At 40.9% G+C, this 25,810-nt stretch overlaps 1 protein-coding gene across 1 annotated transcript in view; it reads left to right on the forward strand.

Moving 5' to 3' along the window:
• The window catches only part of col7a1l (collagen type VII alpha 1-like), a 90,438-nt gene that overhangs the window by 63,446 nt on the left and 1,182 nt on the right, over positions 1–25,810 (forward strand). Inside the window, exons 75-100 of the mRNA XM_061961489.1 lie at positions 3,237–3,290; positions 3,372–3,653; positions 3,733–3,768; positions 5,320–5,346; positions 5,430–5,489; positions 5,799–5,924; positions 6,000–6,071; positions 6,670–6,705; positions 6,800–6,859; positions 6,962–7,006; positions 7,077–7,112; positions 7,181–7,216; positions 7,280–7,336; positions 7,398–7,469; positions 12,243–12,314; positions 12,380–12,415; positions 12,484–12,564; positions 12,625–12,732; positions 12,798–12,860; positions 12,918–12,980; positions 14,542–14,658; positions 18,992–19,069; positions 19,135–19,188; positions 19,281–19,329; positions 20,446–20,583; positions 21,000–21,059. Coding sequence (XP_061817473.1) covers positions 3,237–3,290; positions 3,372–3,653; positions 3,733–3,768; positions 5,320–5,346; positions 5,430–5,489; positions 5,799–5,924; positions 6,000–6,071; positions 6,670–6,705; positions 6,800–6,859; positions 6,962–7,006; positions 7,077–7,112; positions 7,181–7,216; positions 7,280–7,336; positions 7,398–7,469; positions 12,243–12,314; positions 12,380–12,415; positions 12,484–12,564; positions 12,625–12,732; positions 12,798–12,860; positions 12,918–12,980; positions 14,542–14,658; positions 18,992–19,069; positions 19,135–19,188; positions 19,281–19,329; positions 20,446–20,583; positions 21,000–21,059 — 1,918 coding nt within the window. The remainder of the gene's footprint in view (positions 1–3,236; positions 3,291–3,371; positions 3,654–3,732; positions 3,769–5,319; positions 5,347–5,429; positions 5,490–5,798; positions 5,925–5,999; positions 6,072–6,669; positions 6,706–6,799; positions 6,860–6,961; positions 7,007–7,076; positions 7,113–7,180; positions 7,217–7,279; positions 7,337–7,397; positions 7,470–12,242; positions 12,315–12,379; positions 12,416–12,483; positions 12,565–12,624; positions 12,733–12,797; positions 12,861–12,917; positions 12,981–14,541; positions 14,659–18,991; positions 19,070–19,134; positions 19,189–19,280; positions 19,330–20,445; positions 20,584–20,999; positions 21,060–25,810) is intronic.

Here is a 25,810-nt window from a genome sequence, read left to right on the forward strand (position 1 = left end):
ATGGCAGTAAAAGCACGTACTTATAATGATACAAAAATATTATATAAAGAAACACCAAATGTTTCCATTGGTGTCTGCAACTTGTGGAGCAGAAACTCCTAATATTTTTTTTACCCTTGAAAAGTGTTTGTCCATCTTAAACATTTATGTTCCAACACATTTACCCCCACACGTTAAGACCATTTGTGAACTGTTGAGAGCAATATATAGTGCTAATTTTGTTCTGTCGTGGCGATCCCAAGATGCCGAGGCAGAAACCAGCATACAATAAATCTTCCTCTTTATTGTTGAGGGGGGGGGGGGAACACTGAAGACAACAAAAGGCGATGGTGGCAAAAAAAAAAAGAACTAGCACACAATGAAAAATAGAAAACCAAAAAACAGAAACGAAAGACGCTCGGCAAGGCTAGGAAAAATACTGGGCAGACCTGAAAGCCGGAGGGCAAAACAGAGCAGGCACAAGTGAGGACTCAACATTGTCGGAACACAGAGAGCACAGAATGTCATCAGTAGGCAAGGATCCGATTACTTCTAGCTGAAATCACTCAACGAGTGGGCCCACTAATTGGGATCTCACTGTGAGCAGAGAGAAACAGAAACAGAAGCAGAACAAACACAGAGACATGACAATGCAACACTTTTTTTGTTAGTCATCACACATCAACATCTCTAACATGTAAATGCTGCCTCTGTGCTAGGTCAGCATTGCAAATAAAACGCTCCTAATGGCCTTACTCATGTTAAATAACTGTGAAATAGTTATACAGATAAAAAAAAGTCAACTTGGAAATGAGTATGACGGTCTGTTGCTAAATGTTTATATGCTACCTAGAAGGGTTAGTGCTATTGACAGGAACAGAAAGAAGGTCTGAGCTGTGTGACAATTTTGATCAATAAAGAGTTAATATATTGGTGTACACAAGAAACAAACATAAGTTTTGATTAGACCAGGGGTACCCAAACTACGGCCCGCGAGCGTCCAAAATCCGGCCCGCGGGAAGTCCCAAATCATATTGTCTAAAAATGTGTATATATGCATATACAGTACAGGTCAAAAGTTTGGACACACCTTCTCATTCAATGTGTTTTCTTTATTTTCATGACTATTTACATTGTAGATTGTCACTGAAGGCATTACAACTATGAATGAACACATGTGGAGTTATGTACTTAACAAAAAAAGGTGAAATAACTGAAAACATGTTTTATATTCTAGTTTCTTCAAAATAGCCACCCTTTGCTCTGATTACTGCTTTGCACACTCTTGACATTCTATCGATGAGCTTCAAGAGGTAGTCACCTGAAATGGTTTTCACTTCACAGGTGTCATAGTTTTGATGCCTTCAGTGACAATCTACAATGGAAATAGTCATGAAAATAAAGAAAATGCATTGAAATGAGAAGGTGTGTCCAAACCTTTGGCCTGTACCGTATATATATATATATATATATATATATATATATATATATATATATATATATATATATATATATATATATATGGTAACGCTTTAGTATGGGGAACGTATTCTAAGTAACAAAGACTTAAGACTTATTTGGACACTAGGGGGGTGGAAAGTTTTTGGTAAATTTCCGGAAACTTTCTGGAATTTACCACGGGAAGTTAAGCTCGGGAAGTTTGGAAATTTTGACAATTTTTTGATTACTCAAAGTTGGACACCGTCCATCTTATTCTGTAGAATAAGATGAGAAGCTTGTAAAACACTAATGCAATGCCACACACAGATATAAATAGTCAGCTAAACAATTGGAGTAGTCTCTAAAAATATTTTACTGATGGACAAATGAATAGAAACAGGCTCGATGAATAAATGAACACTCAATCAGCATGCTAAATCAATCTATAACCTACATTCTTGTATGACAACAGAATGGCTAGCAGAACAGAAGGCAGAGGAAACTACACGTTTTGATTTAGTATTTGCAAGTTGAACTTTACAGATCACAAAAAAGGTACATTCGGATCGCTAACGTTGTTAGCATAAATTAATGGGATTTAACATAAAGAAAATTAGCATCACGGCTAACGGAGAAATATTTTCGGTTCATTATGAGACTGTGTTGGTACATAGACCTAGCTAGCTAGAGATATTGGCCCCAAAATCATTTAACAAGTTCAGGAACAGCTAGCCAGCTTGAATGGAAGTCTGCTGGAGTAGTCTACAGTCATACAGTAACAAGCAATTAGACCTCTATTAAACTTAAATACCATAGATCAAATATATTTACCCCAGTAATATCATCAAAACTTACCTGGCTGGATGAAGTCCTTGGGCTCAAATACTAGTGTGGCCTCAATAGCCCTGCTGTAGTGTGTAGCATGCTGGGAATGATATGTGCATGTGATGGAAGAATGCACTGCACATGTGATGGAGGAATGCACAGTGAAGGGTTGAAATTCAACTGAATTTGCATGAAATCAGGTTGTTTTAGCTAATAATCATGCTGCAAGATCTAGCATTTTCATTCAATGTTTATTCCCATTAATTAACGTTAATTCCCATGGAAAGTTTCCAACTTTGAATATTCCCGGAATTTTGCAACCCTAATTGTAAGTAACAAAGACTTAATTTAGAGTTATTTGGTTAGGGTTGGGGTTGGGGTTATGGTTAGGGTTAGGGTTAGGGTTGTTGTATAATAAGGCCATGCAGAATAAGCCATTAATAAGTACTTAATAATGACTAATTAAGAGCGAATATATTACTAATTTGCATGTTAATAAGCAACTAATTAATGGTGAATATGTTCCCCATACTAAAGTGTTACCATATATAAAAACATGTATATGGTAACACTTTAGTATGGTATAAAGTGTTACCATATATAAATATATATATATATATATATATATATATATATATATATATATATATATATATATATATATATATATATACATATTAAACAAACAAAGCCCGGCCCCCGGCCAAATTCTTTTAACCCAATGCGGCCCCCGAGTCAAAAAGTTTGGGAACCCCTGGATTAGACAGTTGACGCGTGCGTCTGAGCACCGCACAGATAAAATCTTGATTGGCCAAAATGACGCTGATTAGCCAAAATGTGCGGAAAAGTTGCGGGCATTGGACAAGTTTGTGAGGCCGAGCATAATTTGTGGGGATTGGGTGAATTGGCGCCATTGCGATAACGTGCATTTCTGGAGGGACCGATAATTACAGCATAGAACTGTGCTCATAAGCATGTTGGGCACATGGCAGGTACCTGCATCCCAATTGAGGGTGAAGAGGAGCCCACCCTGGCCTGACTCCATGGTGAGTGTCAACATCCGCCACATGATGGCGCTGCCATTTGCCAGCGGACAACACGCTTGAGTGACTTGCTCTGTGATTTAGACAGATTTAAGAATCAACACAAGAGGAGGGAGGCGGCGACACGTTGACATGGAGGAGGAAGAGCGTCCAGTTGAAGATGATTATAAAGGAGTGGGCCCTGGGCCTGATGAGGAGGAAGAGGAGGAGGAGGTGTCAAGTGGGGACTGGGGTACACAGGAGGAACATGTAGACCGAGAGGGGGATGAAGAGGAGGGTGACTTGGAGAGACAGGACCAGTGGGAGAGGAGGAATGGGGAGGAAGATCTTGGACATCCTTACCCCCCTGAGTATTCACACCTGAAGGTAAGGCCACACTTCCTGTCATAATAGTATGACTTCAAAATATTTATTTTGCTCATGCATACATTTCCTGATTTAAAAGGGGCATCCTGGGGAGGATGGAACACAAGGTCCAAAGGTAAGTCATCCCAATTCCTATTTACATTGCTTTTGTCTGCACAATCTGGATCCAATGTGGTTTGTAAGCTTGCATACAATACAAATTCTCTTCAGATCTGAATGCTGAAACTCATGCGTCATCTCAGGGGCTTCAACAGTTAAATGCGTCATTACCACTGTCGCAAGAGTTTGGTTCATGAACGCCAAGTCCTCTAAAATAAAAGGAAACTTTCCCTGCACACATTACCCATGTTGCATCAGTGCGTGACATCACTGGCCTGACTTTTTTAAGCATCCTTTGCTCACCAGATTAAAAAGCACACACATGAATAATTCCCCTTGTGAAACAGCACTGACAAGTCTTTTCCTCTTTTTTTAATCTGGCATTTTTATCACTCATTCGATGCCAATCACCGTTTAACTGAATCGGTGCCATTTGTTTGTCAAACTCAAAACTTTTTAAACTCTAAATCTGATGATACTAGGGCTGCTAAAGTTAATCACAAAAATATTGCATTAATCATATATAAATGCAGCATAATCGCATAATTTATTTCTTTAGGTTAACCACAGGTGGTTACCTGAAAGGTGTGTGTTGGTATTGGGTCAGTGATCAGGTCAATGCATGCATAAGTGCAAGCATGTGTGAGGAGCACTGGTGTGCTTGGCCGCTTCCAAATACATCCAAAAATACATATTTGCAGTGATTCATTCTCTTGTCATAAAAGCACAACAGGTTTGAAACAAATAAATAAACATGAGTTATCAAGGAAAGTACCACCGAAAAGTGATTGTGATTAATAGGAGTGCCGGAAAAAAGCGCGTCCACCCTCGATGAGTGCCAGTGAGAAAAAATATACGTCAGCCAGGAGGAGGTTTTGTAACCTCAAGAATCTGAATCAAATGAGATTAGGATGTATTGTTTTATTCACATCCCTAGTGATTAATCACAATTAATAGAAAATCAAAATGTGATTAATGTGATATTGAAATTAATCATTTGACAGCTGTAGATAATGCACATGTTGAACTACTTGAAATAAATCATGTACAGTAAACCATCGTTTATCGCTGTTAATTGGGTTCTGGGTCTGTTTGTGGTTAATCCGCAAAGCAGCAATTATAAATTATATTTTTTCATAACTAAAGCATAACAAACCTTGACAATTCTTTTTTTTTTTTTTTACATTATGAGAGATTTAGATATGAAATAATAATAATAATAATGAGGCCGAGCCAATCAATGGCCACCATACTCAACAGTGTGCTCTGATTGGTTTAGTCTCATCTACTCGCCAATACTACTGTAGTATTGTTATTTTTACTTAATTTAGCCATTTTTGTGCTCGAAAACGTTCAATTTAGGCCGAAAATACAAAGAAAAGGCTTTGAAAAAAAAAAAAAGCAATTTAGTGAAACCGCAAACGACTATTATTCGAGACACTTTTGCCTTGTAAAAGAATATTTTGCAGTTCATTTTATCCTGCATGTATACATTTTATTCCCTAAGGATGCAAATGGCACCGATTGTTGGTGTTCTCCAACTCTGATATGTGCTATTTTTCTGCAGGGGGACATTGGCGAAAAGGGGCAAAAGGTATTTGTTTATATTTATAAATCCTTATACAGTTATGACATCAATGTTATGATAAAGTTGAAAGCAGTTTTCAATGTGTCCAGGGAGAGCCAGGCATCGGCCACCGAGGGCCTGAGGGCCAAGCTGGTCTGCCCGGCAACAAGGTGACGCGGGAACAAATGATCAAAACTCAATCACTTTAAAGTTGATTGACTTTGCGTCTCGTTAATATTTCAATTGGGGGAATTTAATTGGCCCACTGACTCATTGAAGGTTGTTTATGTGCACATGAACCCATAAAGGTTTAATTGGAAAGCAATTATTCCAAAGAAGCAGCGGTCCTGAATCACATTCTGTTTCTGAAAAATATACAACAATAACACAAAAGTTGATGAATGTCACATTGAATGTGAGTTTTTCAAAAGCAATTAAACAAATGCAATTCTCTGCACTGACTTCCATCAAACCCTCAGGGGGAACCAGGGGAGATGGGGCTGCCTGGGGCTCAGGGCATCCAGGGCATCCGCGGTAGCCCCGGGATTCAGGGTCTCCCGGGCATTAAAGGCCCACCAGGGGACCCCGGAGAGCCAGGCAGAGAAGTACTGAGACATAAACGTCCTCACAGAAGCTTGGACGCTTTGAAAGTGAAAGTGGAATGTTTGTTGTCTCTGCAGGGGGAGCGAGGCAGACGGGGGAAAAACGGGGTGCCGGGAGCCCCTGGACTTACAGGAGCAGTAGGACCTGATGTAATGAATACACATTTATATTATTGAGTTGTTTTTATTAGGGGTCCCCCATACAATTTTTTTTTACTTCCGATACAACACTGATATTGGAGCCTTGAGTATTCAGCAGGAATCATACATACTTTTATTATTTTGTAGTGTGGACTGTTAGAAAAAGTTTGATCAAGTGAAATTACACAAACAGAATAATGCAGTCTTTAAATTAAAGTGGATTGTGTAGCTGCTAGCCTATAGCCTACTATGTTTACCTTTTGTAAAGGACTTGACTAAAAAAGAAAAAAAGACCAACTTTGTGTGCTTATTTGAGGACATTTAGATGTTTACTGGCTGTCCAGCTTTGCACAAGTAAACACGCTGCAGCACTGCTTGTATCGCACATTATATCTCACATTTTACATGCAAGCAGATATAATCCTTTTTTTTTTTTTTGATGATGGACCGACATCCGATATCAATATCGGATCAGGACACCTCAAGTGTTGGTATTCCCGGTATTGTTTAACACACTTAATAAGTGTCAGACTGAGATTGTTGATATTTAGATTCTTTTTAAGTTTATGTAGGATTTTTGACTAAATTCGATCATGCTTTATTTCAGGGGCCTCCTGGCATGACTGGGGTAAAAGGAGAAAAGGTAAATGCACACTAAATAAACACTAATATCCTGTAATATCTTCAAACATTATGATATATTTATTGGAAAAATACTAAAAAATATATCTCTTAAGGGTGACAGTGTTATTGGAGAGCCAGGACCTCAGGGTTTGGCTGGCTTCCCTGGAAAAAAGGTGTTTAACAAATAAAAATAATATCCCACTGCTTTTAGCCCATGCTAAAATATTTTAAGTTTTTTCTTTTCCATTTATGCTGACTCATGGACTCTATTTCAGGGTGGCTCGGGCTCCCCAGGTGTGTCGGGTGCTCCAGGAAACATAGTAAGCATTTTGTTTCACACTTTTAAATGATTTACATGTAGAAGAGTTTACATTATTTTCTCTGTTTTAGGGTGCTAAGGGCATGAGCGGCTACAAAGGTGCAAAGGTGAGATGTTGTGTTTCTTCTGACTAAACGTGACAATGATCCATGTTTTTTTTTACGTGTAACTTCAGGGAGAAAGCGGCTTGCCAGGAGTCAGAGGAGAGCGGGTACGTCTGTTTCGTTAGCTACAAGCTATATTAGCCTGTAACCGCCTGATCCATGGCTTACAGGGGAGTGCGCTTCAAATACAAGGACCTCGTGGGTTCAAAGGGGCCAAAGGAGACGCGGTGAGAACTTGGAGTCACTCCATCCGTGTCAGACCTGATTTAACCGTTTGGTTTGTTACAGGGTGAAAGAGGCTCTGCGGGTTTTGATGGCGATAAAGGAGAGAAGGGCGAGGATGGGCCCCCTGGAGTCAAGGTAGTGTTACAGCCAGTCGGGATGTGAATCTTACAACGATTCGGGATTCAGTTCGATTCCGATTCTTGGGGTGACTATTCGATTCAGAATTCATTCTCAATTCAAACTAATTGTCACAATATATTATTCAGTATATAAATAATAAAATAACATTTACAAAACAGGTTACAAAAACTCATCTTGGCTGCTGGCGTATGATATGATATGATATGATGGTCTAACGCAGGGCAGCACGGTAGTACAGGGGTTAGTGCATGTGCCTCACAATACGAAGGTCCTGGGTTCAATCCCCGGGTTTGAGGTCTTTCTGTGTGGAGTTTGCATGTCCTCCCCTTGACTGCGGCTTCCTCCCACTTCCAAAGACATGCACCTGGGGATAGGCTGATTAGCAACACTAAATGAACCCTAGTGTGTGAATGTGAGTGTGAATGTTGTCTGTCTATCTGTGTTGGCCCTGCGATGAGGTGGTGACTTGTCCAGGGTGTACCCCGCCTACCGCCCGAATGCAGCTGAGATAGGCTTCAGCAGCCCCCCCCCGCAACCCCGAAAGTGACAAGCGATAGAAAATCTATGGATGATATGATATGATATGATGGAATGTTTATATGTGTAGTGTCTCAGCAAGGAGATGGCCAAAGCAATTGCTTCTTGAAAATTTTGAATCAATTCAGAATCGTAATAAATAAGAACCGCAATTTGGCTGAGATTCAATTTTTTACAGCACCTCTAATACGCGGTAGGAGTGTAAAGGTTTGGCATAATGGCGGTTCAGCGCATACTTTAAAGTCACGGTTCAGTTCATTTTCTTTACAGTAGGGTTACAAAATGCAAAACTACTTAACAACATCCTGAATCATTTTAAAACACCTAAATGTTCATGTGTAACTCATGCATGCAACGCTATACAGGACTTCAAAGGGCACCTGATTTATTTTGTAACCCAGACAAGTAAAAAAATGTTTCCTTGTCCAATCATGTAAACCTTGTCATGGTAGTTTGTTTTTTTTAAAGTAGAGACGCTGTCAGGAAATCTGGCCCCACCCCTGTGTGTACCATCACTATTATTATTAATTGGTATCAACATTTCAGCCATTTCTCTTTGCGTCATACCTTTTTGCTCTATTTTTCCATTTCCGCTAATTTCCTATTTTGTGTCTATTTGATCTCTACAATGTGCTGTGAGCCAATAAAAACAAGCGATGTGTTGCAAATGGCCCCCGGGCCGCACTTTAGACCACCTTTGCTTACATATTTCACCGCGGAGGTGAAATGTTACCAGATGATGGCAGGCATGTGAAATATCCGCAGACATACGTGAATCCACGTTTTTAAACATACATTTCCGCCTCTAAATATTACTCCCGCCTTTTTAAATGAAACATAAAAACAATAAGATCCAAACAAAATTTGTTGAACGCTCACATCAACCGCAGGTACTCGCTGTTCCTCTTGCCTAAATGCTGCACTGAGTTGCAGGACGGGGAGGCAATCAGGAGCACCAAAACAAGCTCGCTAGTTAGCTAACCATCTAGCTAACTTACATGTTGTTGCCTCTGTTCGCTCTGTTATAGTTCTGGAGTATTCATTAGTAGCCAGCGTGAAGGTATATTTTTGACGTGGCGTATTGTAAACAGGAGTAAACAACACCAGAAGTAAATTACCCGAGGCGGCGTGGCTACAGGATAGAGTTGTCAAATGGGAAACGTTCTTTGCATGCATGTTATAGAATTTTACATTACACTTTTAATGATAATAATGTTCGTAAATGATGTACTAAAAAAAACAAGGTTCAAGGTTCAAGGGTTTTATCCGTCACATGCAGAATACACCACAGTGAAATGCTTTTTTCCATGCTCTTCAGATATTGCGTACAGTGGGATCCAAACACTAGTTGCTGAATCTAATACACTAAATACAAAAAAATACAACACTTTGAATAGCTCTGATGTACATTAATTACAAGACAATAAGTTGCACAATAAGTCCCAGTAGTAGTAGTAGTAGTAACACTGTGTGTTCTGCAAGCTTCTACACCTTCTATGGCGGCTTTTATGCACGCTTCGAATGATTTGCCATTAGCAGATGCTTGTATTTGGTTGAAGAGTAAAAAAACGCTTTAAACATTTGTCAATAGAATAGAATAGAATACAAAGTACTTCATTGATCCCTGGGGGGAATTCAGCACCACCACCAATGAATGTTCTCATTCATTCAGGTCATTGTCATCTCAGGGCATTCAATCGATTGCAACTGGACTGTTTGGTTTGTCTTCGAAGACGTTTCGCCTCTCATCCGAGTAGGCTTCGTAAGTCTGTGCTCATAGACTTAGATAGGTCAGATCTAGTCTAGCAGATGGTGCCAAAACCCCAAATATTTATACTCCAAAACCAGGAGAATGGTTTTGCACTAATGTAGTGAGAAAAACAACTGCTATGATGCAAACAAGCAATCCTAACTGTCAAAGCCAACAACAGTGGTTAAAGTGTATTTTCCCCTCGTTGGCATTGAGGTATTGTGTGGCAGAACGATCGCTGTGGATCGACTACCGGTACTACCATTACTAAATAGTCGGAATCCCCCACGTTAGCATTCCGTTCAGTTGTAAACGAATGGCAAAAATGGTAGAATGTTTCTAACTCCTGTTATTTGTTGGAGGCTAAATTGCAGAGTCTTTTATTAAAGTTCAATCAATCAAAGTTTATTTATAAAGCCCTTAATCACGAGTGTCTCAAAGGGCTGCACAAGCCACAACGACATCCTCGGCTCAGATCCCACATCAGGGCAAGAAAAAACTCAACCCAATGGGATCCAATGAGAAACCTTGCGGGACCAGTGCAATGGATGTCGACTGGATGTAATAATGATAATAATAATAATAATGGATTAGATTTATATAGCGCTTTTCTAGACACTCAAAGCGCTTCACAGAGAAGTGAGAACCCATCATTCATTTATCATTCATTCTCCGGTGTGAGCGGCACCGGGGGCAAGGGTGAAGTGTCCTGCCCAAGGACACAACGGCAGCGATTTTGGATGGTAAGAGGCGGGGAGCAAACCTGCAACCCTCAGGTTTCTGACACGGCCGGTCTACCCACTACGCCATGCCGCCCAAAGTAGTTAATATTGTGAGAGTCTAGTTCATAGTGGGGCCAGCAGGGGATCATCTTGAGTGGAGACAAGTCAGCAGCGCAGAGACGTCATCAACTAATGCACATATGAGTGGTCCACCGCGGGACCCGACTTTGAACAGCTAGCCCTTCATCTGTGGTCATCTAATAAACTTTCCATGCAGGAAAGGGGGGGCAGAGCAGAAAAGAGACGGCAGATCAACTGGTCTAAAAGGGGGGTCTATTTAAAGGCTAGAGTATACAAAAATGAGTTTTAAGATGGGACTTAAATGCTTCTACTGAGTTAGCATCTCTAACTGTTACCGGGAGGGCATTCCAGAGTACTGGAGCCTGAATAGAAAATGCTCTATAGCCCGCAGACTTTTTTTGGGCTCATGGGAATCACTAATAAGCCGGAGTTCTTAGAACGCAGATTTGTTGCTGGGACATATGGTACAATACAATCAGCAAGATATGATGGAGCTAGACCGTTTAGTATTTTATACGTAAGTAGTAAAACCTTAAAGTTGCATCTTAAGTGCACAGGAAGCCAGTGCAGGTGAGCCAGTATAGGCGTAATATGATCAAAAGTCTAGGAAGTTTTAGGAATGGTTGGAAGGACAGTGTTGTATGTGGAAGACAGGTGGTGTCGGAGACCACCTCATTTGTTCAGGGATGGTTTTTCAACCTTGATGACTTCCCTCACTCGTCTTTCGAACCGTCCGTCCTCCTTGTCCAGAATCTGTACATTTTTGTTCTCAAAGGAGTGCTGTTTCTCCCTGAGGTGCAGGTAGACAGCTGAGTCTTGGCCTGAAGAGTGAAACATGAAACATTTACTTGAATCTGTACTAGGGATGTCCGATAATGGCTTTTTTGCCGATATCCGATATTCCGATATTGTCCAACTCTTAATTACCGATAACGATATTAACCGATACCGATATATACAGTCGTGGAATTAACACATTATTATGCCGAATTTGGAAAACCAGGTATGGTGAATATAAGGTCCTTTTAAAAAAAAATTGTTTAATTAAAATAAGAAATAAATTAAAAACATTTTCTTGAATAAAAAAGAAAGTAAAACAATATAAAAACAGTTACATAGAAACTAGTAATTAATGAAAATGAGTAAAATGAACTGTTAAAGGTTAGTACTAATAGTAGACCAGCAGCACGCACAATCATGTGTGCTTACGGACTGTATACCTTGCAGACTGTATTGATATATATTGATATATAATGTAGGAACCAGAAATATTAATAACAGAAAGAAACAACCCTATTGTGCGAATGAGTGTGAATGAGTGTAAATGGGGGAGGGAGGTTTTTTGGGTTGGTGCACTAATTGTAAGTGTATCTTGTGTTTTTTATGTTGATTTAATTTTTTTTTTTAAATAAAAATAAAAAACGATACCGATAATTAAAAAAACGATACCGATAATTTCCGATATTACATTTTAAAGCATTTATCGGCCGATAATATCGGCAGACCGATATTACCATCTCTAATCTGTACACCTCTGTACCGAACTTAAGTGTGCGTACTGAAAAATCAGAAAGTAGTACCTCTAAATAAGCAGAGTTGTAAATAATCAACTTCACCTCTAGGTAAATCCCTTTCTACACAAATGATCAATTGTCGTTGCATTTGAATTGTTCCTAGGGCTTGAAGGGGGATGCTGGTATTAAGGGCATGATGGGACGTTTTGGACCTCGAGGACCAGTCGGCCAGAAGGTCTGGAGACTTTTGTCACTAAATCTTACATGGTTTCTCATAAAAATTGCGTTGATTTCCTACAGGGAGACCCAGGAGAAGCAGGCATCAATGGAGTCATGGTAAATACGTACAGTACTGTACGTGACCTAAATTATACTACTATTTAATATAATGATGTTATTTTAAGGGTCACAGCGGAGGCAATGGAGTGAATGGGACCAAAGGGGACAAAGGAGACACAGGGCTGCAGGGCCTGAGGGGTCATCAGGTACTTTAATGCTCCTCAAGTCTTTACATCATCATGCATATTTCACTTCTTGTTCCTCAGGGGGATGCAGGAGACGTAGGATCACCAGGAGATAAAGGCGTGAAGGGAGAGAAGGGATTCCGGGGCTTCCCAGGACGAACTGGGAGTCCTGGCAGAAATGGGGACAAGGTTTGTAACTCAGCCGAGTTTCAATTCGTCACGGATGCTGTGTGACCATTATCTCTGCTGAACAGGGGGATGGAGGGACACCTGGCACCCCCGGCATACCTGGCCTGAATGGACTGCCTGGACGGAAGGTAGAGCATGTTGATACTCTTTTCGCAGACCCTTCATTTAATATGCTGTTCCATCAGGGCGACAAAGGCAACGCCGGTATCGACGGCATTACTGGTGACCCAGGAGAAAAAGGAGTAAAGGTTTGAAACATGACTTTAAGAGAACGTACCGAATAAAGTTCGTAAATCAGGGGTCTCAAACTCGCAGCCTGTAGACCCATATTTTGTGGCCCTCTATTTAATTGCATAGTTTAGTGTAATTGTGGACCACACACCCAGAACACTAGCTACAACAATTGTGCAGACACAAAAAGGACATCACAATAAGCATACATTAGGTAACACAACTTCCTTGTAAGCTAGAGTAAGTATCTGACCATCTCATGGGAATCTCAACAGTGTCAAAATATACAATTTTTACATTCAAGATTATATTTTTTATAATAATTTAAGGTCTAACATAGCTCAAGTTCAATATAATTGCTGGTAAAAGTAGTTATTCATTGCTTGCTCTCACTGAAGGCAGACTCTTCCCTCTACCCTCCCTTATTATCCTTGCTTGGCTTCTTTGCCTTGTCTTAACATTTTAAGAGTCTGTCTTTTGCACTGTTATCCAAATCTGAAACATGGAATTGATCATCTGCTCTCGCAACGCAATTGACAAGATTTTCTCAATGAGAAACTCCGTTTCGGGGGAACCTGCCTGTTCTGATGGAACATTTGCGGCTGGATATACATTCGATGGTCTTGTTGGAGAAGTGGAGTCTCATGTGCCTAGGAGTTCTTTCCTGAGGACATTGAATATATCTATCTATTTGGAACTAGATGGATAGAGCGTTGCTCTGGTCTATCGACAAATTCGGAATATGGTGTTAGCCGTTTAAGTTGCCCAGAGGCTGCCCGTCATGATTGACGAGATGGGCAGGGCTGTAGGCACTCACACTGTGGCTATTTTTGAATTAAATCACAAACTGGATAACACCTTGGATAAGCTTTCAGCTCTGCAAGGCGAAATTATGGTAAATTTGAGAGCCTGAAAGGACAACTAGAGTAGATGAATCTATTGGAATGCATCTGCTCACCCTAACCAAAACAATCCTGATCTACAATTTGGCTCCCCCTGCACTGGCCTTGGCAAGATCATGTTGTACATTCCCCAGTGGGACCATTGCAGTGAAAGATGCTCTAAAATCCCTTCCTTTAAGGACACCTAGAATGTTGACTTTGTTTGATGCCAGGCTAATGGAACTTCACTTCCAGAGGTGCAGTTTGGGGTTGGTCTTTTTTTCTCTGCCTCCTTCTTCCTCTTAAGTTTCCTTTCCCTGTCTTTTACAGGGAGGCACCCATGTAGCCACCCATTAGTCTCCTGTTATATGCAAATATAATAACAATAAAGTCCATTCTATTCTATTCTATTCTATTCTAGTCCTGTCATAGTTCTCTTTCTGTTTCTTGAAAGGGTTGACTGTAAACACGTTTTGTTGTAATTGTTGGGTGCAATGACAAAATCTTGTAGTTAACAAATTTGGACACATGGTTAAAATGTGATATTGAAGTGACTATTTTGTGTAGCCCAGCCTCACCCAGACCTTCAGTGGCCGCCAGTTAAATTGAGGTTCAGACCCCTGATTGAAATGTTATTTTTAAACACAAATTGTTCTGTTTTGGGGTTTGTGTAAATATGTTGTATCTTCTTGTGCAGGGTGCCACAGGTTTCCCAGGCTTCCCTGGGTTCAAAGGGTCACCAGGCAAACCAGGAAAGGACGGCAGCCGAGGACCACCAGGAACCCCTGGGCTCCATGGGTTGGCAGGACCAAAGGTACATGTTATGCTTGTTAAAATTAACTTATTTTTTTATATTTTATTTAGGGGTACATATGATGATTCAAATCTTCCTTTTGGTCTAGATAACATGTATTGGATATGTTTCACTGTAAATTTTACAAACGTTTTGCTCCACTGTTACATTTCTAACTCACTTTCTGAGTATGTCTGCAAATTATTAACTTTAGATTACAAATGAAACCCCCCAGACCCCACCATATCTACAAGTATCAATGTATCTTTAGAAAATGTACAATGTTAAATATACAAACATCAGTACTGTGTCAATTACATTTTTTTTGGTCACAAATGAAAATGAACTTTTTAAACATTAAATAGATTCACCGGTCACAGCATTAGGTAAACACTATGTGGTGCACAATGCAGCATCAAAAAAAGCTGCTTTAAGCAGCATTTAGTTCACTGCACGTCAGCATTATTGTGTACACGCAATGATGATATTAAAACCATATTTTGATTTATTCTACCTTCTCTTGTGTTTCTTCAAACCAAGTTTACATTTCACACTGGTGGCATTTTTTTCTTTAAGAAACAACAATATAGTGGGGGTAGGAGTAGTAAGTACACATGTTCCTGTGTACTTACTACTCCTGGATAGAACAGAGAGCCAGTTGGATAGACTGAGCATTGCTGCCATCTCACTGTAGGCTCTGTATCGTTCTAACATAAATACTTGAGTGGTGACAAAATAATGAAAATCTCCGCTGCTGCTCGCGACCCCCCTGACACATCACCACAACCTCGCAAATTGCCCAAACCTTTATTTGTGGAATATTCCACAAGTCACATGGTCCACAGGAAGCTGCATCATTCACATTCTCTGCAGACCCCAGGAAAAACAAAAGTAACTTCCCTCATTTATTTTTCTGCGTATTTCATGATATTTCAATTTCGACGATGGATGGGAGTTCAAATCTCATCACAGTCATGTTACTTAAATTATGCTTGTATGTTATTTGTTTATTTTTTAATATTTTGTAATTGTTTGTTGTTGAGTCAGCATGAAGCTGGCTATACATTTCATGCATTTGATAATGCAATGCTAAAACACTCTTGTTACTTTGTTCTTGGAGCCTTATTCTAAATATGTTTCTGTCCAAGATGGACCTATACACATTTTAAATACAAACCTCAAACCAATGAAGTTGGCACGTTGTGTAAATCGTAAATAAAAACAAAATACAATGATTTGCAAATCCTTTTCAACCTATATTCAATTGAATAGACTGCAAAGACAAGATATACAATGTTCGAACTGGAAAACTTTGTTATTTTTTGTAAACATTAACTCATTTGGAATTGATGCCTGCAAAATGTTTCAAAAAAGCTGACACAAGTGGCAATAAATACTGATAAAGTTGAGAAATGCTCATCAAACACTTATTTGGAACATCCCACAGGTGAACAGGCTAATTGGGAACAGGTGGGTGCCATGATTGGATATAAAAGCAGCTTCCATTAAATTCTTAGTCATTCACAAACAAGGATGGGGCAAGGGTCACCACTTTGTGAACAAATGCGTGAGCAAATTGTCGTACAGTTTAAGAACAACATTTCTCAACGAGCTATTGCAAGGAATTTAGGGATTTCACCATCTACGGTCCGTAATATCATCAAAAGGTTCAGAGAATCTGGAGAAATCACTGCACGTAAGCGATGATATTACGGACCTTGGATCCCTCAGGTGGTACTGCAACAAAAACCGACATCTATGTGTGAAGGATATCACCACATGGGCTCAAGAACACTTGAGAAAACTACTGTTATTAACTACAGTCCGTCACTATATCTGTAAGTGCAGGTTAAAACTCTACTATGCAAAGTGAAAGCCATTTATCAACAACACCCAGAAACGCCGCCGGCTTCGCTGGGCCCAAGCTCATCTAAGATGGACTGATGCAATGTGTAAAAGTGTTCTGTGGTCTGACGAGTCCACATTTCAAATTGTTTTTGGAAACTGTGGACGTTGTGTCCTCCGGAACATAGAGGACCTCTGTTTTATCGCTGTTCATTTGAAAAAAAAATAGTGAACCAGGATTTGATTTCCTTGAAGCAGGCACAAAGGGAGTAGGGAGGAAAGGTGGAAGAGGCTTTGGGGGAAATGTAGAGCTGGGTGTCGTCCGCCTAACAGTGATAATGAATGTTATGTTTACGGAAGGTCTGACTAAGTGGAAGCAGGTAGATGATGAAAAGTATAGGGCCGAGGACAGAGCCCTGGGGTACACCAGAAGAGAGGGGGGTTGAATAGGATGAGAATTATTTTACCTTAGAAAGATAGGAGTGAAACCAGGCTAGGAGTGTGTCCAATAAACCAATGGAGGCCAGTCGGTGAAGGAGGGTGGAATGATATATGTCAAATGAAGGTCATTTGTGAGTTTAAGAAGAGCTGTTTCTGTGCTGTGGTGTGGGCAAAAACGGGACTGGAACTGTTCATAAAGGTGATTGCTGGAGAGATGGGCGTGGATCTGTAAGGCTACGGTTTTTCCCAAGATTTTTGAGAGAAATGACAGGTTAGAGATGGGATGTAGATCGTTGAAGATATTACGGTCTGAACCAGGTTTCTTTAGGATTGGTGTTAGAGCAGCGGTTTTACAAGATGATGGGACCGAACCAAAGGTGACGGAGGAATGGATGATTGCAGTTATCAGGGGGAGAAGAGTGGGCAGGACTTCTATTACCAGGGAGGAGGGCAAGGGGTCGAGTTGGCAGGGGGATGACTCTGACTTTTTGATGAGTTTTGATAGATCACCAGCAGAAGGGGGAAGAAAGCAGGAAAGAGTTGCAGAAAAGGGAGGTGAGGAACAAGGGGAGATGGACAACTTGACATGTGTTTTTTTTAGATTTGGAGTTGGAAACAAGACATATATTTAAGTTTATTTTGAGAGTTACAAACATAGATGCAAGCAGCCAGAGTAAGCGATGTGCCTACGTTGCGGTCATTTTAGCGGGACCAATTTCCTATTTAAAGGAATGGGTATATTGTGACGACTGGGTCGCATTTTAGCGCAAGAACTCCGGACACAGCGTGCTGGTAGGAAATGATTTATTTGCATAACTCATGCAGGAAAAAAACAAAAGCGTGCCGATAGCACGGGTGGCAAAACTGAGGAAGAGGTTAGCGTGGAAGCGAGCATACAAACAGGAATCAAAAGTAATAGAACAATACTTGCGTACAGGTTTGAATGGAAGCAGGTAGAAAATGTCGTCACTGTTGCGCAATGCAAACAAGGAAGCCAGACTGATTGTCAATCAATCAATCAATGTTTATTTATATAGCCCTAAATCACGAGTGTCTCAAAGGGCTGCACAAGCCACAACGACATCCTCGGTACAGAGCCCACATAAGGGCAAGGAAAAACTCACCCCAGTGGGACGTCGATGTAAATGACTATGAGAAACCTTGGAGGACCGCATATGTGGGTAACCCCCCCGGCCCCCCTTGGGGAGACCGAATGCAATGGATGTCGAGTGGGTCTGACATAATATTGTGAGAGTCCAGTCCATAGTGGATCCAACATAATAGTGAGAGTCCAGTCCATACTGGGGTCAGCAGGAAACCATCCCGAGCGGAGACGGGTCAGCAGCGCAGAGATGTTCCCAACCGATGCACAGGCGAGCGGTCCACCCCGGGTCCCGACTCTGGACAGCCAGCACTTCATCCATGGCCACCGGACCTGTGTCCCCCCTCGACAAGGGAGAGGGGGGAGCAGAGGATTGTGGAAAAAAACAGTGAATAAATAGCTCTCTGATTAGTGCCCAGGAGCAGGTGAGCGTCCCCAACACTAATCAGAGGCAGGTGGAACTAATCTGCAGTCATGGCAACTGAAACACAAACCCAGGAGTGCAGAAAACAGACAAAACATGATCTGGGCAACGGATCATAACATATATATTGAATAACTAGTTTTTGTCTTTATTCATTTCATGCAGTTTACTCTATTGTCAATGTAAAAATGTGCTAATAATACACATATTATTCATACAAATAACAATCTTACCTATGAAAGGTTATTCCCAGTGTCCTTGTACGTCGTATTTTACAACCGTATGCAGCACAACGTGTCGTCATTCTTCTACTCTTTGTTTCCGTGCTGTCTACAACAATGAAATACACCGTTGGCACCTTGCCTTCTAACTTATGCACACATGGTTACTACAAAAAATAGGACTTAATAACTCATAGATGCTTCAGTGTTAGAATGTAATCCTCTAGGTTCATGCAGAGTATGGATAATGATTGAGAGTGTGTGTGTGTGTGTGTGTGTGTGTGTGTGTGTGTGTGTGTGTGTGTGTGTGTGTGTGTGCAGGGCGTGAGAGGTCGGAGAGGCAAAGTGCAGCCGTGTGAAAAAGGAGCGACCGGCTTGCCAGGACTGAGAGGACAGAGTGTGAGAATCTCTCCTGAACATTGTCATCATCGCTATATCCTTATTATAACTGTGTGTTCTTGCAGGGAATGCTGGGGAGTGGAGGTGTGAAGGGGGAGAAGGGAGAGCCTGGCCTCTCAGTATGTACACGCACACACACACACGCACACACACACACACACACACACAAAGGACTAGAAAACACACACTGATTATGTTCTTGTGTGTGAAGGCTCATGAAGTGAAGAACATAGTCACTCAGGAGGTGGTGCACAAGTGTGGTAAGTCTACACACTCAACTCCTTATTGCGCGCCCGTGGGTGTGTGTGTGTTTGTTCTTGTATTTCTACCCTTCTTGAGACATCGACAAGGAAAAGTACCTGCCATATGAGAACCGGTGAACAAGTCAGGACATAAATCATGGTCCCAATACGGAAAACCATTGCATCTAATAGAGAGCCAAACACTAGAGTCTGTGAACATTGCTCCAAAGTCAGGATTTTTTGTTGATTTAATGTGCCTACAAAAGTAAACATTGACCGGTGCAAAGGCAGCAGTATATGATAAAACAAGACGGCAGCTAAGGAAGGACTTCCCTATTCATCCCCGAAAAAAACCCGCCAGGTGAACAGCTGATTTTACGACTTCCGGCGCTGACGTAAGACAACCCGCGTCCCATATGTGACCATAGGATGAACAAATACACTACAGTACTAAGACTATAGTGGCAATTAGCAGTTAGCTTCTACAGCTGGGTTGCCCAAAGTGCAGCACATGGAACCATCTGTGGTCCGTGACTCGTTTGTCATCGGCCTTAAGCACATTACAAAAAACTAAAAAAAAATAGAGATCCTATTTGCACACCTGGTGGTGAAATCTATCAAAATTAGGGTGGTCCCAAAAAGGAGAGATTTTTCTAATTGACTGTGTGTCGGTTTTAAAAGTGCTGCCCCTCTGGCCAACATATGAAATAACAAGTGTGTGTAAGAAACTGAAATGTGTCCCCTTTGGCCAAAATTAATTAAAAAAAATTATAAACAAAAAATTCAGAAAAAAAATGATTATCTAAAAGCTTACCTTTTTTATATTTGCATAGTGTGTGTATATGATTAATGTTGTAAATACAAATCTTTATATACCTAGAAAGGGTGGTCCTAAAGAGGTAGGCATTTTTGGAAGGTTTCGAGAAGGTACCAAATACAAGAATGTGTGTGCGCGTGTGTGTGTGTGTGTGTGTGTGTGTGTGTGTGTGTGAACTCCTGTGGCAGCAGCATGTGTGGGGGCCATCTGTTGTGTACCATTAGAGGGACACACACACACCACGGTGCCACCCACACACATGTAAACACACACGACAATTAGTGCAATCGTGTTATAGCGTCTGTGTGTCCAAGCAGGTTTAGACTACAAGTTCATGGTCCGGTCAGTTGACCCCGATGGAAGAACCGCAGACAGTGACCACCTTAACGAAGACGAAGACGACGTCGGGGAAGAGGAGGACAAGATGGACGTTCTGCTCTCATCAAACAGCACTGGTAATGACACTACCGTAACGCAGCGATGGAAGAGTAGTAAAGTCTGATGGCGAGGGCCAACACGCTGCAAGAAGCGGCGACACTTCCCAGAGCTCATTAGCGGGCTGCAAGAAGATCAATCAGCAGCCCAATTTATTGTGATCCGAGGCATGAAAGGCTGTCATTGCCAACGTCAATAACAGCGGGCGAGCTTTCGCCAACCCCAGGAAGGTTACTTTTTTACACCGAGTGACGCCATTTCACCGCAGTGTTGTCTGAGAAGTTGTACAACTTAACTTTGTCGTTATATAATAATACAAATAATAATGTCCATATAACCATCTGCACCCTCCCTTGTTTCAGGAATGATTATTTTAGCTGCATCTCACATGAATATTGAGTCTGTCGCCTCACAAAGTCCCGTTTCCACTCTTCAGATCCCGTTAAAGGCGCCGCCTTCAGGACGAAAAGACGGGTTTTTGGATCGCGGGCCTCTGGTGAGACTCACATCCTCTTCTTGTTTACTCACACTCATCTTCACGCCATCTATGAGTCATGAGTTTTCTTGAAATCATTTCAAAAGGGAATCCATGAATGTTTGACAGAGTGTGCTAGATTTGAAGGCGAAGCAGAGAAAAGTCTTACAACGCCACTTTTTGTATGCTTTTTGTGTGTGTACCGCCTTGGTTATTAAACGGTCAAATATTGCGCGTTACAAACTATTCCTGTGTATGATTACGCAGAATCGAACACCCAAACAAAGACACAACAAAGTGATGGGGAAATGGCGCCTCAGTGAGTACCGTATTTTTCGGACTATAATATTTTTTCATAGTTTGGCCGGGGGTGCGACTTATACTCAGGAGCGACTTATGTGTGAAATTATTAACACATTACCGTAAAATATCAAATAATATTATTTAGCTCATTCACGTAAGAGACTAGACGTATAAGATTTCATGGGATTTAGCGATTAGGAGTGACAGATTGTTTGGTAAACGTATAGCATGTTCTATATGTTATAGTTATTTGAATGACTCTTACCATAATATGTTACGTTAACATACCAGGCACATTCTCAGTTGGTTATTTTTGCGTCATATAACGTACACTTATTCAGCCTGTTGTTCACTATTCTTTATTTATTTTAAATTGCCTTTCAAATGTCTATTCTTGGTGTTGGGTTTTATCAAATACATTTCCCCAAAAAATGCGACTTATACTCCAGTGCGACTTATATATGTTTTTTTTTCTTCTTTATTATGCTTTTTCGTCCGGTGCGCTTTATACTCGGGAAAAATATGGTATGTGGCACACTCACTAGCTGTATTGACACTGCGCTGATACTGTTAGTGTTTCATGATAGTCTGTTGGATTAAACAAGTCACTACATTTGAACTGCAAATACAAATAGTAATCATCAAATATTCTTTTTTTTTTTATAAATATCTGGGCAGCAAGGTATATAAAACGTGCAACTCCAGTTAAATGAGCCAAATTATGAACAGGAAAAGAACGTTCACCTTATTTGGCACTGTAAAATCTAAATAATCCCACGCTTTGGAACTTTTCTATTTCTTTAGTTCCATTTAGATCAGTGGTTCTTAACCTGTGTTCGATCGAACCTTAGGGGTTCGGCGGAGCCTCCGTCGCGGAGCTCAAGCCACACCCAACTCATCGTGTACATAAAAACTTCTCCCTATCGGCATATTATGGATACGGCAACAGCAGAAGTCACACTAATTTGCAGGTGTGTAATTTGTTGTGAGTTCATGCAGTGTGTTGGTTTTGTTCTTTGAACAAGGTGATGTTGATGCACGGTTCATTTTGTGCACCAGTAAAAAAATCATATAACTTTGTCTTGAGTTTGAAATTTTTTCTTTTAATTTTTCACTAAAGAAGGGTTCGGTGAATGCGCATATGAAACTGGTGAGGTTCGGTACCTCCAACAAGGTTAAGAACCTCTGCTCCAAATGCAACTGAACTACACACAACTATTGTGTTCTAATCGTTTAGGGTTCAATTGAGCATTATTACTTAACATCGAAATTAAACACAATTAGAGCTCAGGTCAAGAGTGGGCCAGAATTTAATTATTAATTTATTTTTATCGGAATGCTTGATGATTAATACCGGTAATAAAAATCGGATGGTAAACTTTAAACTTGGGCGGTGACGCAAAAACTGAGACAATGCTAGAAAGTAGTTCTGCTCCCTCTGATGTGCAACTTACCCTCCAAATCAGTGGTTCTTAACCTGTGTTCGATCGAACCCTAGGGGTTCGGTAAGTCGGCCTCAGGGGTTCGGCGGAGCCTCCGTCGCGGAGCTCAAGCCACACCCAACTCATCGTGTACATAAAAACTTCTCCCTATCAGCATATTACGGATACGACAACAGCAGAAGTCACACTGATTTGCAGATGTGTAATTTGTTGTGAGTTCATGCACTGTGTTGGTTTTGTTCTTTGAACAAGGTGATGTTGATGCACGGTTCATTTTGTGCACCAGTGAAAAAAAATCATATAACTTTGTCTTGAGTTTGAAATTTTTTCTTTTAATTTTTCACTAAAGAAGGGTTCGGTGAATGCGCATATGAAACTGGTGAGGTTCGGTACCTCCAACAAGGTTAAGAACCACTGCTCCAAAAGCAACTGAACTACACACAACTATTGTGTTCTAATCGTTTAGGGTTCAATTGAGCATTATTACTTAACATCGAAATTAAACACAATTAGAGCTCAGGTCAAGAGTGGGCCAGAATTTAATTATTCATTTATTTTTATCGGAATGCTTGATGATTAATACCGGTAATAAAAATCGGATGGTAAACTTTAAACTTGGGCGGTGACGCAAAAACTGAGACAATGCTAGAAAGTAGTTCTGCTCCCTCTGATGTGCAACTTACCCTCCAAATCAGTGGTTCTTAACCTGTGTTCGATCGAACCCTAGGGGTTCGGTAAGTCGGCCTCAGGGGTTCGGCGGAGCCTCCGTCGCGGAGCTCAAGCCACACCCAACTCATCGTGTACATAAAAACTTCTCCCTATCGGCATATTACGGATACGACAACAGCAGAAGTCACACTGATTTGCAGATGTGTAATTTGTTGTGAGTTCATGCACTGTGTTGGTTTTGTTCTTTGAACAAGGTGATGTTCATGCACGGTTCATTTTGTGCACCTGTAAATAATCATATAACTTTGTCTTGAATTTGAAATTTTTATTTTTTTAATTTTTCACTAAAGAAGGGTTTCGGTGAATGCTCATATGAAACTGGTGGGGTTCGGTATCTCCAACAAGGTTAAGAACCACTGATCTAGATCAATGGTGGAGACAAAAACATGACATTCCCCCGACTTCAGGTGCTTCACAGTCAAATGACTCAGCAGTGTTTTTTCCTTAAAGTGACACACACATCGAGGTATCGGAGGAGCCAGTATCACTCCTTGTGTTTCATAATGATCGATGCTTCAGTATCGTTTGACTCTAATTACGCATTGGTGATTTGATGTCTTTTATACATTAGGACTGCAAAATAATCCACGGTGGATGTTGTTACATGTTAGTGCAGAGACTGAGATGGCCTGCAAGAGGAAAATGTCTTTGATCTTTCTTCCACACACAAAACAAATGTGGAAAAATATAAGGGCAGGACAGCGAAGACACAAAGGATGCATGTAACAAACATGTTACACTACAATAGTAAAGCGATCACTGTTCTTAAGAGGCATCTTCATTTTTGATGACAAACACCTGCACACTGCCGCCTCCCGAGACAGTAAAGGGAATACGTTGGACACCAAACAGATGTAACAAAATAAGAGCACAGAACCGGACTCATGGTAAACAAGACAAAAAGCAAAACCGTCATGCGGAAAGTTGTGAGTGTCAGCAGTTTTATAAAGAAAGTGAGAAACACTCTTGAATTCTAGAAAAATCTTATAGTAAAGTATGAAAATTAAATTGATGTTAAATAATGTTCTACGTGTAGTTTGCATTGTTTTCTACATGCAAAACTAGAATTATTCTCTATGAAATGTGTTTTGTGTTCCGATACTACTTCTTCACTTTAAGTATAATGCCGACATTGGCCGACACCAATTATAATCCGATATTACATATGGAATGTTAGAAAATGTTTGATCAAGTGAAAGTAGTCAAACAGAGAACCATGGTAGGTGTTAGAGATGCGCGGATAGGCAATTTATTTCATCCGCAACCGCGTCAGAAAGTCGTCAACCATCCGCCATCCACCCGATGTAACGTTTGATCAGAACTGCACCCGCCCGCCATCCGCCCGTTGTTATATATCTAATATTAATTAAAAAAAAAAAAAAAAGGGTGAAAACTACGCGAATTGCACCTTGTGCAGACAAGATTTTTCGATCGGACACGGAGGAATTAGCGATGTAAAAGACCACGTTGGGACAAAAAAACACAAGTCTAATGCCGTTGCTAGCGATACAAGTGGAAAACTTTCAACGTTTTTCGTCGCCCAAACAGATTCTTTGGATGTGATAAATGCCGAAGTTTTATTTACGGAGGCAATAATTGAGCATGGACTTCCAATCGCACTGACTGATCACATGGGACAGTTAATAATGTAATGCAACCTTTAAAAATCATTACGCGGTGATCGCGATCCCAAAAATAAACTTTTCTTGCATGATAATGTCCAGAAAAATTTGCTTTATATTACTATAGAGTCCTTTAACGAATGAGTTTGATGGTTTATCACAAACCTTAAATGAAATTCCATGGCCACCGTCCTGCTCTCTATATCAACCAGGGTGAGCCCCACCCCTTTCGTGAGCGCACTGCGAAAGCGGACGAGGCGGGGTGTCGGTGCGGTGGGCGCGGTAGTGACCCTGGACGTGCGTCGGGCCCTTCTCGCGGATCGCCTCAGCTACGGCTCCCGGTGGGGCCCTCTCGGGGGAAGGGGCCTCGGTCCCGGACCCCGGCGAGGCGTCCCTTCTCCGCTCCGTAAAAGTGTCCATCTCTTTTCTTTTTTTTTCTTCTGTTGTGGCATATGCAGCAGGTGCCTGCTCGTTTTTCGTATGTGGGTAACAACATTTAACTATGTATATATATTTCCGAATTGGTTTAACTGCCACCCGCAAAAAAAATAAAAAAATAAAAAAAATATCTAATTAATCCGCCCGACCCGACCCGCGAGCGGATAAAACCTTATTGTTTTTAATTTCATCCGCCCGATCCGCGGATAATCCGCGGACTCCGCGGTTGTGTCCGCAA

Source organism: Nerophis lumbriciformis, linkage group LG05 (assembly GCF_033978685.3).
Source record: "Nerophis lumbriciformis linkage group LG05, RoL_Nlum_v2.1, whole genome shotgun sequence".
In the NCBI taxonomy this organism is placed as follows: Eukaryota; Metazoa; Chordata; class Actinopteri; order Syngnathiformes; family Syngnathidae; genus Nerophis; species Nerophis lumbriciformis.